Raw genomic sequence first — 17,191 nt, 5'->3', positions numbered from 1 at the left:
TCTCTTTGACGTGCTGCCTTTCTGAATTAGAAAGCAAGCTCTTAGCAGGCAGGCTGTATCATGCTTGCATTTGCTTCCCTGTATCAACACAGCCCCCGGCACACAGAAAACACTTCATAAATGTTCCATCTATCTTCAAATACAGAACACAAGAGATTTCTAAAAAGGTAAAAAGAAATCTTGAGAACTATACTTCGGCCATAAAAATATGTAAAGAACATATGTATAATTTGTCCTAGAAACTAGAGGTGGAAAGGAGATTATATCATAAAAAAGTGTAAAGTGGTGGTACTACATCTCATGAAGAGGCAAAGGTAACCTATTATATCTGAGAGAAAGAAAGGAGGGAGATGAACATAGTGTGCATTAATAGACATATTCGATTCGGGGCTCTTTACCCTCTTCTACACATCCTCCAGCTCATTCATGCCCTTGTTAAAAGTGCCTCCCACTGCAGCAGCAGTGACCAGATCTGTCCCCCTAAAAGTCACATGAGGTAGAAACCAAAGTGGGTGAATCTTGAGTTGCCCAGCATGGAGGAGGCTGGGAAACTGCCCTCAAGGGGGAGAGAGTCAAAAAATGAGAAACAGGAGAAAATGAAGAAAAAGATGTCAATTATGAAAACTCTCAAGTCAAAAGAGGCTCAGGTAAAGGTTCAAGCACAAGCAGATAAACCAACAGAAAACAAGTTCAAACAAGGTGTTCAGAGTCCCTGACCGCTTGGAACTTTCTCTTTGGTATAAAGTGAATTAAAATACTGATAAATAAATGATAATAAAATAAATGATAAATGATAAAATAAAATAAATGATAAAAAAATGAAATAAAGTACTGATGACGGGTTAGGAGAAGGAAATGGGGTAATGCGCACATAGGAACGCAAGGCACAATAATCAGTTATTGAGTTCTGGCTGCCTCTGGCTGCATTCTAGCTGAGGATTCAGAGAGAGGTAGTCGGCACGCAGGAAGCATGTGTCCATCTCCTTTTGCTTCTTTTTCGGGTCCCTTTTATCTCACACTGGTGACCTTAGTTTTAGATCAACTCTACCCAATGCAAATGCACCTGGTTTTGATCCTCCGAGCACACTGGCAAAAGTGTCTTTGAGTCGGCTCTTCCTGCCTGACCTAGAGCACGTCCCTTCACCTTCTAAGAATCACGTCCTCTCCAGGGCGGTCCCGACAGCCGCTTTCCACCCCACCACCACCTGTTCCGTCTGTCACTTGGAGCCATCGGTAGCACTGCTCCACCTATGGGTTCCTGTACTGGAAGCCAAATATTCCCCCACAATTTTTCAGTCTCACCCCGGGAGCTATTGAAGAGGAAGAGAGCCCTCCGTCTTAGTCATGGAGGTTGGGGGTTCAGTGCATGAGCAAAGAAACAGCTTGAGTGAGGCATTCAGCTCCGGAGTCCTCAGAGCCGTGAATTCCCAGAATTCAGGGGTTACATCAGGGTGCACTCTCCACCCTAGTCATGGGCCCAGCAGGACCTGGGGTTTCCCAAAAGAGCCCCGGGTTTGGAGTGGCTACGGGGCCGAGCTGAGATTTGAACCCAGGTCCTCTAAGTTGTCATTCTTTCAGGACTAAACCCCGCTCGTGACTACCTGGGACCCTGTCTTGCTTCTATTGCTCACTGTTTGTGCAATCATTCACAAAAAAAAGAAGCATTTATTAAGCATTTACTGTATACCAGGCACTGCACTGAGCCTTAGCGAAAAAAGGAAGGCAAAACCAATCTCTGCCCTCAGAGAGCTCAGTCACAGGGGAGACAACAGACCAGGAACTAATCATGGGGAAGTCATGGAGCTCTTTCAGCCTCAGTTTACTGTTCTGCCAAATGGGCTGATGTAGCTTCTCTTCCTGTACCCACAAGCTTGGATACCACCTCAGCTCTGCCAGTTCCTACCTGCATGACCTTGGGTATCCCCTGACCTCCCTGGACCTCAGTTTCCTTCCCTGGAAGTGAGAAAGGTAGAGGTCTTCTCTAGCCAGGTACCTAGAAGTATCAGAACCCTCAAGCAGCAAGGGACCTCAAGACTATTTATTCTGGCCTGCAGCAGAGTGAGGGTCTCCCCTGGAAGGACCAGCCCGTGCCCCTCCAGCTTTCCCACCTGCTATCTGTGGGGCAGCCCAGAGCACTCTGGGACAGCCCTCACTGGGAGGAAACTCTTCTTGAGTCCAAATCGGTCCCTTTGCCTCTCCCCTGCCCCCATGTTCCACCCTCTGGGGCTAAAATAATCATCCCAGCCCTCTGAGCCCGCCTCTCATCCTTCCCTCCCACCTCATCATTCTCCTCATCTCCATTTCCTCCGATCCATCCCTAGGTGGGACTTTCAGCCCAGAATCAGCCAAAGGCATAAACCCAAAATCAAACCTTGGGTTCCCTTCTGGAATAAAAGTCCCAGAGACCCCTGAGATGTGTGACCTCACAAACAAGCTTCCTTGTCCCCCTTTGGGGCAGCTCTCCCCATGATGGTCCCCAGCAATGTCCTAGATCAGCCTTTGAACCTGAGAAATTGGCAGGAACGGGAGCAGACGGACAATGCTGTTCTTCCCAGGTCTCTAATAAAAGTCACCGACTTCCTTCTCTTGATGAGTGTAAAGCAAAGCTTCCTTGGAGTCCTCCCAAGTCCGGTGAATGTGAGGCAGGCCCGGTGCTGTCCCCTGCTGGGCCACAGGCACGCACTGGCTGCTCTGGGACCCAGGGCCAAAGCATCTTCCTAGTTCCTGGAGAGGAGAAAATGAAACATCCCTCCTCCTCCTAAAGAGAGAAGTCAGAGGGGGGCTCTGGGCCCAGAATGGTGTGTCCATTCCAGAAAGTGGCTCTGGATCAGATAGTTTCCCCTCTCGTTTCTCTTTTACGGGAAGATATTATTTCTTGGTATAATTGTCAGAATCTGCCTCTGGCCCTTGTAGATGTTTCCCTTTTTAATTTACTTGTGGAAAAGTCTGGCAGCAAGAAGGAATTTCTCAGCCTATTCAAGGCTGGTCATCTGCCCGGCTTTGGCCCTGACCGTAAAAGCATGGAAATTGGAAATTGGGGATGAAAGGGAGAACTTTGGGGGCAGAAGTCTGGCATTTACCCTCTGCAAGGAGCACGCAGGATGCCGGGTGGGCGTCCTTCCCAGGACCACCACGGCGTCCCCTGCAGCCTTGCCCCTGAGCCACAGCTGGAGTGGAGCCCTGTTGTAAGCCGGCACATTTGCAGCTAGCCGGGGACTGCAGATTGCCAAAGGTTTTAGCCATTGGTGTCTTCTGGGCTACAGATGGACAGGGCACTGGGCGGTCTCAAGTGGGGGGAAAAGTTACAAAAGGAGCAGGGAACGAAGTGATGCCGCTTGAATTTGAGAGCCATGTTCTCCGCCATCTTTTTGCCGGCGGTCTCCAGACATAGCTCTTTCATCCTGGCCTTGAAGAACTGCTCTCCCTGCCTCATCTGTGGGGCTCAGGCTGTTTTCCACATCATCACTGATGATCTGGCAATTCCTAGTTTGACGCATGCACGGGACACACTAACAGTGGCCATTCTCTTGGCAAAGGGCAGGTTTATTTAGGAGAATGGGTTACAGACAAAAGGAAGGGCTGAAACAGGAGTGGCGAGTGTGAAGTAGGAGAGCAAGGGAAAAGACTCACAATTAACTGGGAGAAAGTGAGGTGGGGGTAGGTCAGACTAACCAGAGATAGCTAGAATAAGGAGAAAGATGCCGTTCAAAGAACGGCACTATGAGGAAGAGGAGAGAACTCTCATGGCCCAAAAGGGCTCCATCACAAGCAGATCTTTATATGAATCAAAGCTTTGGGGGCCTTTCCCTCAAGGAGACCAGGCAGTAAAGGCCAGAAGTCAGAGGGAAGGGTCAGGACAAGGCGACAAGGCCCTGGCAGACCAGGTCCCAGGCCTGCCCGAAGATGCTAATCAGTATCTCAAGGATGTTTAAAGAAGTTGGGGAAAGGATAATGGGGGCTGCTAAAGAGTTCCTCTCTAAATAGTCTGAGAATTAAAAGATAATACCTTCCTCCGGACAGGGAAAGAGAGTCAGTGACATCATTGCTTTTTGTGGCCCAGAATCATTGAAGAGTGGAACAGAATATATAGACTCAGATAAAAAAATAATGACCCCGGAGCCAGACCCAGCCTGGCCACCGAGTAACCACGGGTTTGGGCAAAAGCCGCCCTTCATTTCAGGACTTCTAATTCCTCCTCAATAAAATGGAATGAAATCCAGTGTTTCAATTGTGATTAAACAGTGATTAAATTCAGTGTTTATTGGGTTCCTTGAGTTAGTCAGTAAATATTTATTAAGAGTGTTCTGCGCCGGGCGCTGTGCTGAGCTCCCAATGTACGAAAAGAGGCAAAATACAGTCCTGTTCTGGAGGAGCCCGTGATCTAATGGGGGAGCAACGTGTAGCAGAGGACGTGTAGGAAATGCTGGACGGAGCGAGGTCCTGGAAGCAGGAGGAGAGGCAGGGCTGCCCGAACAAGAGGGGTTTTTGCTCAGACTGAAGGGAACCCAGGAGGGAGATGCAGGTGCCGGACCCGCGGTCAGCTGGAGCCTTCCATCCCCACTCAGGGTGCTGAAGCAAGCCGGCCCAGCCTTGAGACAGCAGAGCCTCTGGCAGCTCAGGGGAAAAGGGGAGAGACAGAGACAGACAAGTGGAGATAGAGAGGGAGAGGGGGGTGGAGATGCAGAGAGAGTTTCTTCAGTAATGGTCCAGTTTCTTCCTGGGAGAAAAGCTTTAGAGAGATGCCATTTGGGGAGGAAGGGAGATTTTTTTTCTGGCCATGTAACAAGGCTTTGGGGATATGATTTGGCAACCCCAGGAAATGTGGGGATATAGCTAATAATACCAATTCGTCAGTCCATAAGTATTTATTAAGTGTCTGCTATGTGGCAGGGATGGGGATACAGAGCTAAAAATGGACCAGGCCCTGCCTGCAAAGAGCAGGAAACAGCAGGCATGTGTGTCGGTTGGATTTGGGATGTGGCGGGAAGTTTGGCTGCAGATTTTAGCCCCCTCAGTGCCATGGTTGAGAGCTGTTGGGGCCAAATATTTCCTGTGCATGTTGGCGTGTGGGTGACTCAGGATACTTGGACTCTGCTGCCTAGACCCGCTCTCCCCATTGCAGTCATGGCAATCAAAAGAGCTGAGTTCAAATCCCACCTGTGACAGCAGGAGCTACAGGTACAAATCTACTCTTCTTCTTAAGTGTATTCAATTGGGCTTTTAATTCCTTGTTAAGCCCCCACTAGTGTCTTCCCGTAAAATCAGGAGTACTCCTTATTAGGGAATTCCTGTCTGGTTCTGGGTCCCTGAGCTGGCCCCGAGGTCCCTCCCCACTGCGGCCTTCTCCAGGATTCTCTGATAGAGAAAATCAGCCCATTTATGTCACTGACCTCCCCCTCCAAAAGGATGGTGTAAGAGTAGAACTGATGCCCTTGAAATGCACCCACTTCCTCATCAGTGACATTCTCCCCAATGGCTCCCAAGAGGGAATCAGAGACTTTCAGAGCTGGAAGGGAAGCCAATGGCCAGGTCATCCTGAAAAGAATCACGCCCCCCAAAACCTAGGCCATCCTCTAGCCTTTGTTCTCCAGCAGGAGAGCCCAGGGCCTCCTCCAACCGCCAAGACTTTCGCAGACACTCTCCTCCTTAAAGAGCTTTTCCTGATACCAGTTCTAAACATGTTCCTGGTTCTGCCCTCTAGAGCACAATTCCCCATTCTACATCACTGCCCTTCCCATTCTTAGGGATAGCCATGCTGTCCCGTCCCCTTCCCCCCACCCCAGGGCTCTCTTCTCCAGCTTAAGCGCTCCCAGTCCCTTCAACCAAATCGTGAGTGATGGGCCCATCATGGCCGCCCTCCCGGGTCATGTCATCCCTAAACTGGGTCCCCACAACTAAGCATAATCCTTGAGCTGAATGGAGGGACCCTCATCTCTTTGTTCCTGGAGACTGGGGATTGTAAGAGATCCCTTGGATTCAGAATTCCCAGAATTCTAATTTTATGCTTCCTTCTAACACGGGCAGTTTTCATTGCCTTTTCAACAAAAATTGGCCTTTCATTATGAACCTGATTGCGACACATGATGGAGAACAAAAGAGGGTGAGATGATGAGGGAACTTCGATTCTATCTTCCCTTCTCCCGTTATCCGGAGCTATCTCCCACTCCTGCTCCCCTGGCAATGAGGGCCGCAGGTTAATTCTGGGGAAAACTTGACTGAGCGTGTTTGCAGTGGAATGTTCCATGGGAATTCACAGAAGCGCATTCAGGGAAATCGCGCAGTTTCTTTTCCTTGTGGTGTGTACAAAGTCTTGACGAAAGGAAATAATTGAGCTGATTTGTGGGTCAGGGTTAGTCTTGGTCTTTCAGATTGGATCCAGTGATCTTTGTAACTTTTTAAATTTATTATTCCATTTTATTATCATTTTTTATTTTTTTTTATTCTGAAGTAAGTCATCTCACTTACTCCTGTGAAGGTAGGACCAGGAACCATGGGAACATAAGTTTAAAGCCAGAAGCCACATCAGGGGCCATGGGATCCAACTTCCTCTTTTTACAAATAAGGTCACCCGGGTGGTCTTCATCACAGGTGGGACTCAAACTCGGGTCTTTTGACTGCCATGTCAGTACCACCCTGCCTCAATTACTATCCCTATTGTAGAGAAAAGGAACCTGAGGTTCGGCATGCTTGAGTGAGGAGCTGGCAAGGACCATAGCGTACTATTCTACTTAGGGGCAGCAACTAAGTGACCCAGCATTTGGAGTGCTGAGTCAGGAAAACTTGAGTAATTAAAGTAATTAAAATTAAATTCACAATTAAAATCCGTCTCTGTTTCAGCTCAGCACCTGGTCCCGGCCACCAGCTGCCCTGAGGCGGACTTTGAAAAGCTCCTGAAGGAACTCTGCCTCAGCAAGTTCAGGGGGGAAATGGCAGGAATTGAAAAGAAGTTCTGGTGCAACTGGGACCACACCTACAAGTAAGTCCTTTCCTTTCCTCGGGTCCTGCTGTGGGTGACAAAGGGAGGGTCTCTGAGCATCTCTGCCCCGGGCCCGGAAGGCACTGCCAGCCTTGGTTCTGGGCGTCCCATTGCGGGTCACGGATTTCAGCCCAGCCGCTCATAAAGTCCCCGGCACCATCTTTCCAGACGAGAGAGCGAGTTGGGGGGGTTGGGGGTCGCCATCAGCTTTATCGTCAGAGGTTCAACCGTGTCTTAGAAGAACAGACAGGAGAAAATACTCCCTTTGTTTAAGTGGAAAATCCACAAGTGGTATCTTATTATTCTGTCTGTGACCCAATTAGGGAGTTTTTTTGGTAATGATCCTGGAGTGGTTTGCCATTTCCTTCTGATTTCTGATGAGGAAACTGAGGCGAGCAGGATTAAGTGACTTGTCCAGGGTCCAGTATCTGAAGCTGGATTTGAACTCAGGTCCTCCTGACTCCAGAACCAGTGCTCTATCCACAAGCATGGGACAAAGCATATGGTTTCAGACTTTTTTAATATAGTTGTTACTTACACTGACGTTTTTCTATTTCTCACTTTTGTCTTTAAAAATATATCAAACATCTTAAATAGAAAAGGGGGGTCACTCCATCAATAAATTAGTTTTCATTAAGCACCTACTATGCGCCAAGCACTAAGGACACAAACACAAAGAATGAAGCAATCCTTAATAACCGCCCCAAGTGGACTCTGCCAAACCCAACCACAGGGGGAGTGGGAGCTTGGCAGAGACAGGGCTCAGAGTGTGGGGAGCACCTACAGATTAAGAGTAAGTACAATTGGGACAGCCAGGTGGCACAGAGAATAGAGCACCAGCCCTGAAGTCAGGAGGACCTGAGTTCAAATCTGGCCTCAAATACTTCCTAGCTGTGTGACCAAGGGCAAGTCACTTAACCCCAATTGCCTCAGCAATAAATAAATGAATGAATGAATGAATGAGTGAATGAATAAATGAGTGAGTGAGTGAATGAATAAATAAATAAAATAAAAAGTATAAGTACAGTTGTGTTAGAGGCAAGTCCGCTGTTGTACCACATCAAGCCCAATAATCTTCCTCTCCTCGGGCTGATCCCATACCCCTTGGAGACAGGTCATGGCTCCCAAATTGGAGACCCTTGCTCTAGGCACTAGGGAGCCATGGAAGTCTTAGAGTTGGATTGTAACTAGCATAAAATGTTGTCCTTGTGAAGAGGGCAGGCTCTTTCCTGTACCAGGATATCCACACCCATTGCTAAGTTTTGGTTCCTGAAACATGGACACTCTGCCGCAATAATTGGGCAATTATCTCTTGTGTTTGTTGTTGTTTTTAATCCGTCCCCTGCCTCAGTAAGCCTCTAGACTGCTTTTTACTCAGGGTGTGTGCTCTCTCAAAGAGCCCTTAGTGTTTTCTCAAGAAATTCACAAAAAGAATAACCCCTGTTCATGAGCTTGAAGCTCGAAGGCCTCGGGAGACATCATCACCCTCATTTTCCCTTAACCCATGTGTGAGAACCGTGGCTCTGGATAAATCAATGAGTCTCCATCTTGCCGTCTTCGGGTCATACCCTCCGCTGGGATTTTCCATTAGAACATCAGTAGTTAGCTTGTATTTGTTTGGTCCAGCCCAGCATTCCCCCGAGAGCAGCAGTACTTGGCTACTCCTGGGTCCCACAAAATCACAGTTATGAGGGAATCGAGCCATCCTTCCGTCCGGTTGATCCCCCCTTCCCCTGGGACCTCCACGGCCCGTCTGACTCAGTACCAATGAAGGGATGGAGCGGGCTCCAGATCCCTCAGCACTCTCCATCATGTCTGGCCTTCTCTTCCTTTGTGTCCCCATCTGGCAACGATTCCCTTTCTTTTCCTTTTCTCTCACCCCTCATGAGTGTCTCTCCCCTGAGGACTTTGCTTTTCATTGGACTGTCGGGAATTGATTTCCTAATGTTCATGGAGATCAAGGGCCAGCCCAGAAACCAGAGCTATCACACAGACCCAGTGATTGGCCAAAGAGGGAGGAAGGGCTTTCTGGGGCCTGTGTGGGCCACCTGATCCATCAGAAGCGAGATTTCTTCACATTTCTTCTGGGCAGGTTGAGAAACTTGTCCTAGTTTGTCATGTAACTCGGAGGTCTTCCTCCTCCCTGCCGCCCAAGCCTGGATCATTTACATGGGTCTCGACAACAGGCAGCAACTTGCTGACAAGATGCTGGACTATGCGGCTTTCACGCCACCCAATGGAGAGGGAAAACCAGAGAGGGAAAGACAACTTTTACAGCTGATTGGCTGTTGGATCGGCTAGTCAACAGGTGATTGGACAACATTGGTCGTTCAATCATTTTTCAATTATGTCCCACGCTTTGTCATCCCATTTGGGTTACCCATTTCCTTCACCAGCTCATTGTACAGGTGAGAAAACGAAGGCAGACAGGGTTAAGTGACTTGCCCAGGGTCATACAACTCGAGTTGACATTATGGTAAGTAAAAAGCTCCTAGGTTTGTCTGCTCCAGAGCGAGCTGGCCAGCTGAGTTCTGCATTTCTCTATTAAAGGGCGTTTCTGGCTAATGTAACAGCATAACTCCCCTTTTGAAGAATCGCCGAGTCTGAGAATTTATGGCTGCTTCATCAGTTCAAGAAGAGGAGAGGATTTAACAAGCAGGGGAACAGTAAGAACTAGAAAGAGAGGAGTTAGCACATTGCGCCCCAATTTATGTGAGGGCTGTAAGTTATTACTTCCGCGTTTTCTCTATAGTGAGTACTTCGGATGTTAGGATCATCTTTGCCTTTACCTTACTGTAAAGTAATAATTGTAGCTGGGATCTAACGGGGTCATCCTTGTGAATGGTTGGTTTTGTAAATAGGAACCACACCAGTGGGGGCTTGTGAGCAGCGAGCAGAGAGAGGCTCTCCCCACCCCAAATGGAGACTTTGGACATAGTCACTTAACTATGATTTCAGAACTGCCAGGGGAAGGGCAGGTGGGGGGAGGGGGGTGGGCCAGGCCAGGCAGGGAGCCTGTCTCAAGGTGTTCCAGGTGCACACAGTAGGTGCTGAAGAAATGTTGATGGACTGACTACGCGATTGAGCCAGATTTTCCTCCTCCGTAAAGTGATGGAGCCGGATTCGATGGCCTCTGCGCTGGCTCTCGGCTGTAGCTGGTGAATGATGTTTCCCTTTTTCAGAAGCAAAAGGACCCCGGAATCTCCACAGGGAAGCTCTTGTTGAGACAGAGCTGGGTCAGAGAGAATCTTGGATTACCGCCACACCCAGGCCAGGGGTCATCCACTTGAGGGTCTCAGCTGTTCTTTGACCCTGACTCTCTGTGAGTGTGGGGGAGTGGCTGGGCTCCCCAAGAGTTTGGGATGGGGAGGAGAAGCATTTGCAATCAACTTGGTGTTTATATGCAAATTGTGCTGCCCAAGGGACCTACAGATGCTGGAGAAGGGACTTCTGGGCAAAAGATGGGCATGATCGACCCAGAACTGAAATGTCAGAGGGAGCCGTTCCTGCGCTCCCTGTCTTGGTTCACGGAAACGTGACGTCCTGGAGAAGAGCGTCCAGCTGTGTGTGACTAATTATCCCAGACACGGGCCAGGCTCCCAGACTCGGCTCTTAATTTGATCTGCGTGATAAAGAACTCAACATGGCTGGCCGGGCGCCTTCTCTGGTTGGGGGTGGGGTGGGAGAGGGGAAGAAGGGAGGGTGATTCTGGGAAGTTGGGCACCTCAGCATTGGAGAAAGATTTCATTCATTCTTCACCTGGCCTATTTTGTTCTAATTTAGTTTATTTTACTGTCATTTATCCACGCAGATCTCAGTTGATCCTCAGAGAGCAGCTTTTCTAGACAGGATCTTATTGATGCTAGAGTTGGGGGCTTTTGGAAAAGGGGGAGCTAACCTCTCTCTTTCATCTGATCCTTAGTCAGCACCTTAGAAACATGAGAAGGTGGGAGGGGGAAAAGGATCTTCGCAGTAAAACAGTTTTGAAAAGAACCCTGGAAGCAATGGGTTCTCCAAGCAGGAGATTTTAGCCTGTTATTGCAGTTTGGTTGTTCAGAAATCACGCTTGCCTTAGGCCCAGATCACCTTTCCCTGCCTTGCGCTGCCTTTTTGCAGATTCAGCATGTGTTTGTGGGGTATTTCCTACATCTCGGGCCGGGCTGGGCCAGTTTGTCATTAAAGCAGGCTCTGGGGCTGCCCTTGTCCTTTGGACTTTGTCCCTTCCATGTGCCCCTCTGGCCACGCTTTCCTTCCTCTGAGGTACGTGCTGTTACCTGTTTCCAGCTTGCAGATGAGACAGCCCTAAGAGGAGGGGCTAAGTGACCCACCCAAGGTCACACAGCGAGTCTGAGGGGAAGATTTGAGGTTTAAATGAGGTCCTGGACGTCGGGTTCTTTGCCAGCCTGAAAGGGCTGAGCAATGCTGGTTGTTGCTTGCATTGGCTGCTTTGGGTATTTTATCGCCCGCCTGCAGGTAGCCTCCCAGCAGGGGAGCCGGGTGCCCTCCGCAGGGTGCCCGGCCCGGCCCAGCCCCTGCTCTCCTGTCCCTGGAGCTGGCCTGTTTTGCCTCCGGGGTGAGCGCCCACCAAGGGTGACAGCTGGCCAGCTCCTTTCCCTTCCAGGTCTTTAAACACAGAAATCTGGGATCAGTGACTCCAAGCGTGGACTAGAAAGAAAGCCAAGGATTTGTCCTAAAGCTGAGAATAACAGGGGCTTTGGGGCCTGGAAAATAAATTAGACAAGATGAATCAGGAGTCATCGGTGTTTAATTGAAGAGGCTTGGGGCAAAGCCCCCGAATGCCGCCAACTCCCTGTGTGGCAGTCCCTGCCTCTTTCAGGGCCTCAGATACCCAGAAGGCTCTGGGAAGGTGGACCCCGAGAAGAGAGTGCAGGAGGGGGCAGGGGCTGCTGGATGGGAAAGGCCCCGGTCTGCTTGGCCCCAGAAGGTGGGAGAGGGAGGAATGAGCCGTCCCAGAGTGGAATGGCCCTTCCTCGCTGGGGAGCCCACTGGCAAAGGCTGGCTGTGTTGTAGAGGGCGAGGGGTCAGCAGCAACATTCTGCTTGGGAAGAAATGGCCACAGCTTCTCCTCCTGCCCTTGGCGGAGGTGAGACTTAAAAAGGCGCCTTGTTTCCAATGGGGCAACAAAGTTCAGAGAAACCAGAACAGCTGATGAAAGCCGCTGGGATTTCCTGCGAGGAGAGGCGGGACAGCCAGGGAGGATTTGGCTTCTTCCTGCCCCTCGGCTTTTGGCAGAAAGTCTCTCGTCCAAGGGCAAGCTCTAGGTCCCCAGCTGTCCCGAGAGCCATGGGCCGCCGTGTCTGGAGCTCATCCCCCACGGGTACAACAAGGAAGGGCAGCGGGGTGGAGCCTTCAGGGGCTGCTGTGGCTGGAACCCACCAGACGTGGTTATAATAAGAAGAGCGGTTTGGTGCTGGGGAAAATACTCAGTTTGGACCTGGGGGCCTGGGTTCCAATCCCACTCACCACCTCAGGACCCAGGGTAAGTCGTTCAGTGGACTTCCATCTCCCACTCCAAGGAGACAGGCGAACAAGACGACTCAGAGCCCTTCCCCGATGCACCTCCATGGGCTAGGTGGGAGTTGGGCGGTTCACTTCCCTTCTCCCCAGAAGAACGATGGGCTAGAGCCTCTGCGGCCCCTTGGGAGCCTGTGAGCTTCTCGTGGAGCTGAGACAGAGTGCATACACAGTGGTAGACAGACAGAGGGATGGACAGAGAGACAGACGACGGACAGACAGAACTCTAGCTAAGGAAGCGAAGCGTTGGGGAGTGACTCATTATTTAGTAACAGAAGGGACAAAGGATACCGCAGGGATTATAGTCGGGCGTTGCTTGTCAGAGAAGACTTTTCTTGGAAGAAATGAAGTTTGATCTGTTTTTTTTAATTTTAAAATGCATTGTTACAAATATGACATCTCTCCCTGAACCCATCTACTCTTTATAACAAAAACAACCAAAAACAATTGATGGAGTGTCGTGGTTGGACACCATATGTGCTATTCTGTCCCCAAAGCCCCCCCATTCACTGCTGAAAGGACAGAGGTCATTGAATTTTCCCTAGTACCAGGACTGGTTATTAAAATTAAAGGATGATCCCAGAATCTGAGAGTCGGGAATATTAAGGGTCAGGTCATCCAACCACTGTAACCCATAACAAACAGCGGTTCGGCCTCTTCCCGAAAACCTCTGGTGAAGGGAGACCCGCCCCACACACAGTCCATTCCCCTTGGAGCTCAGCGTTCTCCGTCGTCTCCAATGGAAGGGTACCAGCTACAGTAGCCATGTATCCATCCACGGTGTTCTCCTCATGCACCAGTCTAGTAATCCTGTCCCAAAAACAAGTGGGGTTAGTCTGGCATGGGCAGAAGCCATGTTGGTTGGTTGTAACCATGACTTCTCTTCCATTTAATGGCCATCTTTTTAATGAGCCTTTCAAGAATTTTTCCGGGAATCCAAGCCAAGATCACTTGACTGTAGTCCGCAGATTTCACTTCCTTTTTTTCTTTTTAAATGAGGACATTTGCCTTTTTTTAATCATGTGCTACCTCTGCGTTTCCATAGTGTTCCAAAGATCACTGATGTTTGCTTGGAAGTTTCAGGGATCTTTTTCTGACATTGTTACACTTGGCGTATGTTCTTCTCTTGTTTATCCATTCATCTGACTGTGTTTCTCAAAATCCCAGCCTTTTTAATGGCAAACTAATAACAGCCAGTGCATCTTTCTGCCACATTTGCTCCATCCAGGCCCTGACCAAAGAGCCCACATGACAACCGAACTCATTTAGTACACACTACCCAGTGCCTTCCCTCTGCTGGTTTGTTCTTACTTTATCTCACATATTAACTGTTTGTTCAGCTTGTTGCATGTTGGCCCTTCCTCCCCCATCCCAACAGCTTGTGAGCTCCTTAGACACTTGGAGTCTAGATCCCCAAGTCCAGCTCTGGCCCGTGTGATTTTGGCCTCTCTCCCACCGCACGGCCTCGGTGTCCCTCTCAATGACCAGACGACTGCCTGGTCCCTCTGGGTCCCGAACGGCCCAGGACTGACAGACTTGTGCGGGAGTGAGTCCAGGGCAGACGTGCTGAGGGACTGTGGGTGAGCCTTGTCTCCTGACCTCACTTCCCCTTCCAGGACGCAGCTTTCTCTGACTCTGTGGTTGCCCCGGGCCACAAACACAAGGACGGCTCCCTGGTCACTTCCACTTTCCTCTAGGACTAAATAGAAAACTGAAACTCCCCAGTTGCTGAGAAGCCGCAGATTTCCTGAGTCCACAACAAGGGTTAGAATATGTATCATCCTCCCCTCAGGTTAGGACTGCTGAGCTCCAAGCTCTAGAACTGGAGTCTGTCTTTACAGACGGTCAGACTGTCCCAGTGTGGGACCCCCCTCCACTACAGCAGATTGTACCCCGCCTGCAATCGCAAGGTCATTGGAGCTGGAAGGGACCCAAGAGATCTGGCCCAACTCACTTCTGCAATTGAGTAAAATGAGACTCTGATCTTCCCAAAGTTACACAAGTGGGGGTGGGTTTGAATCCAGATCTTCTGACTCCCCAGCCAATGCTTTTCTGCTTACACCACTGGAAAGCCAACACACATTTTTAAAATGCCTACTGTGTGCCGGGCTCCCATGTTGGAGGCAGAAGAACTGGGTTCCAAATCTATCTCCTTAACCTTCCTGGTTCCCCATCCTGGGGATGGGTCATGAGGAACAGGGACCAGAGACCCTGATCCTCACTTATCCAGGCAGCCGAGAGGGCCTGAGATGAGGCAAGGGGGATGAAGACATCACCTCATACTTTGGGAGCTATGGGGGGGGTGGGGGATAGAGCTCTGGGATTGGAGTCAGGAGGACATGAATTCAAATCTAGATTCAGACGCTTTCTGGCTGGGTGGCCCTGGGCCAGTCACTTCACCCTTTTTGCCTCAGTTTCCCCATCTGTAAATGATCGGGAAAAGTACTCGGCCAACCCCTTCAGTCCCTCTGCCAAGAAAACCCCTAAAGGGGTCACCAAGAGCTGGACAAGACTACAGCAAGCGAACAAGAAGCTCTATCCCCTGCTTACTAACAGCTCTTTTGTGTCATCATCAAAACCAGCAGGAGCCAAAGAGGCAGCTCCATGCTCTTATTCTCTTCTTCCAGGCTGGAATAATGGGGGCAGGAGAAGGCCCAGACTTACACAAGTGTCTGAGGAGGGATTCAAACTTAGATCCTCTTGCCTCCATCCAGTGCTTGCCCATCTAGCTCAGAAAGGTTAATGACCTACCTAACGTCACACAGAGGCTCAACCTCAGCCTTCCTATGTCTCACACTGGCTTTCTGTTCTCACTACTCAACATTGCCTCAACTACCACAATGTAAATTGGCAACAGTGCTTGGCATGGGACAGACTCAGGTTCTGGGCTATACTGGTGTCACAGGGACTATTATCATCATTCCCATTTTACAGATGAGTAAATGGAGGTTCAGGAAGTTTCAGTGATTTGCCCATGGATCAAAAACAGGATTAAAACCCAGGCTGCCTCTGCAGTCCTGGGAAGGGGGTCAGTTGAATGCTTTCTTCCACCATCCCTGGTCCATTATTCATCTTTTCCACATCCCTGAGCTGATCATTACCCCCCCAACTGAATTAGGTGGCCATTATAGGCCCAGACAAGCTAATGGCCCCCAGCTAGCTGCCTTGGAAGCTGTGCAAAAGGCACAGGACCTGCCCGGAGAGCCATCTGCACGCAGGATCGGCCCTGTCCTCCCATCCCCATCCTCCATTCCCATGCAGTACGGTTCTATACTGAGGCAAGCCAGCTGTCCCAAAGCCGATTGGATTACAAGTACGTTGGTGGCCAAAAGGGGAGGCCGGCAGCTGCGAGGGATTAGAGAAAAGTCAGGTCCCTGGGACACTTCTGAAACCCTTATGTGGCTGTTGAGTGCCCCCTGAGCCCCAAAGGGGGCTTTATGTAGGGCCGTGACCTCCTTCTCTGCAGTGAGGTTTGTTTAAGTCCCCCTGCCAAAGCTTAAAGACCCTTCAGTCATGAGGACATCTCTTTGGGCTGTTGGGCGGGTCCCAGGCTGACACCAAAATGCAGATGGACATGGCCCAAGTGACCGCCATTTAACTCTAAGGTAATGAGACCTAACTAAGGAGTTAGATTTAACTCAAAGGTAGAGTGAGACTCTAAGGGGTGAGACCCTTAGAAAAAGAGCAAAACCCACTTCTGTTAAACGGTGTGCGTTATGGTGCAGGGATGATGGAACCAGGGGCAGAAGGTCAAAAATGGCTCCAGAATTGGAGGGCAAGGGCCAAAGAAGGGCGGCATCTGTCATTCAGGAAAATCCTTTCCCACTCTTCAATTGATGATGCTTTGGACTCTGGGGAGGGAAAAAATCTTAGTCTTCTGCTCTCCAGAACAAGGGAGTCAGACTGAACTATCTTGAAGGTCCCTACAAAGAGCCCTGACATGTTGTGAATCCTGAGTCTGGCGACACGAGTAAGCTCTTCGTGAAAGAACATTTGTGAATCCAAAATTACTTTTACAAAATGCATGATGACCAAGAGAGGGGACGTCCAAGTGAGTAGGAGACTAAATCCTGCATTCATTCCAGTGGAACAGTGGGTGGGGACTCTGGACTTAGAATTGGTGGACCTGGGTTCAAATCCTGTTTCTGCCACTTATTGAAAATCCTCTTCTACAAAATGAGGGGGTTGTATGGTATCTACATATCTAAAAAAAACTCCCAGCAGAAATGTGGACAAGAAATCATTATTTAAGTTTGGGAGGCAAGGGGACAGCAGGGAGAGATGCAAACAACTTCCCACTAGTCTAGCCTTAGGTATCTGACAAGCCCAAAACGTTCTTCTCACCTCTTTCATGACAGTCGGGGGCACAGAGTCAATCTCAGGTCAAGGAGCCATCTTTTTTATTTTTTAAATTTTTTTAAGTTTTAATAGTAATTAACATTTATTTTTTATTTTATTTTTTATTAATTTTATAATTATAATTTTTTGACATTACATATGTATGGGTAATTTTTTTACAGTATTATCCCTTGTACTTCTTTTCTGAATTTTCCCTCCCTCCCTCTGCCCCCTCCCCTAGATGATAGACAATCCCATACATGTTACATGTGTTACAGTATATCCTAGATACAATATATGTGTGTAAAACCGAGTTTCGTGTTGCACAGTAAGAATTGGATT

The 17,191-nt window shown here is 49.3% G+C and overlaps 1 protein-coding gene across 1 annotated transcript in view; it reads left to right on the top strand.

Annotated features, from left to right (window-relative positions):
- RAMP1 (receptor activity modifying protein 1) overlaps positions 1-17,191 on the top strand; it is a 50,510-nt gene that overhangs the window by 6,688 nt on the left and 26,631 nt on the right. The window contains exon 2 of the mRNA XM_074264349.1: positions 6,838-6,976. Coding sequence (XP_074120450.1) covers positions 6,838-6,976 — 139 coding nt within the window. The remainder of the gene's footprint in view (positions 1-6,837; positions 6,977-17,191) is intronic.

The sequence above is a fragment of the Sminthopsis crassicaudata genome, chromosome 4 (genome assembly GCF_048593235.1).
Source record: "Sminthopsis crassicaudata isolate SCR6 chromosome 4, ASM4859323v1, whole genome shotgun sequence".
Lineage (NCBI taxonomy): Eukaryota > Metazoa > Chordata > Mammalia > Dasyuromorphia > Dasyuridae > Sminthopsis > Sminthopsis crassicaudata.
The sequence above is the reverse complement of the archived record's forward strand: the minus strand, read 5'-3'. Positions and strand labels throughout refer to the sequence as shown.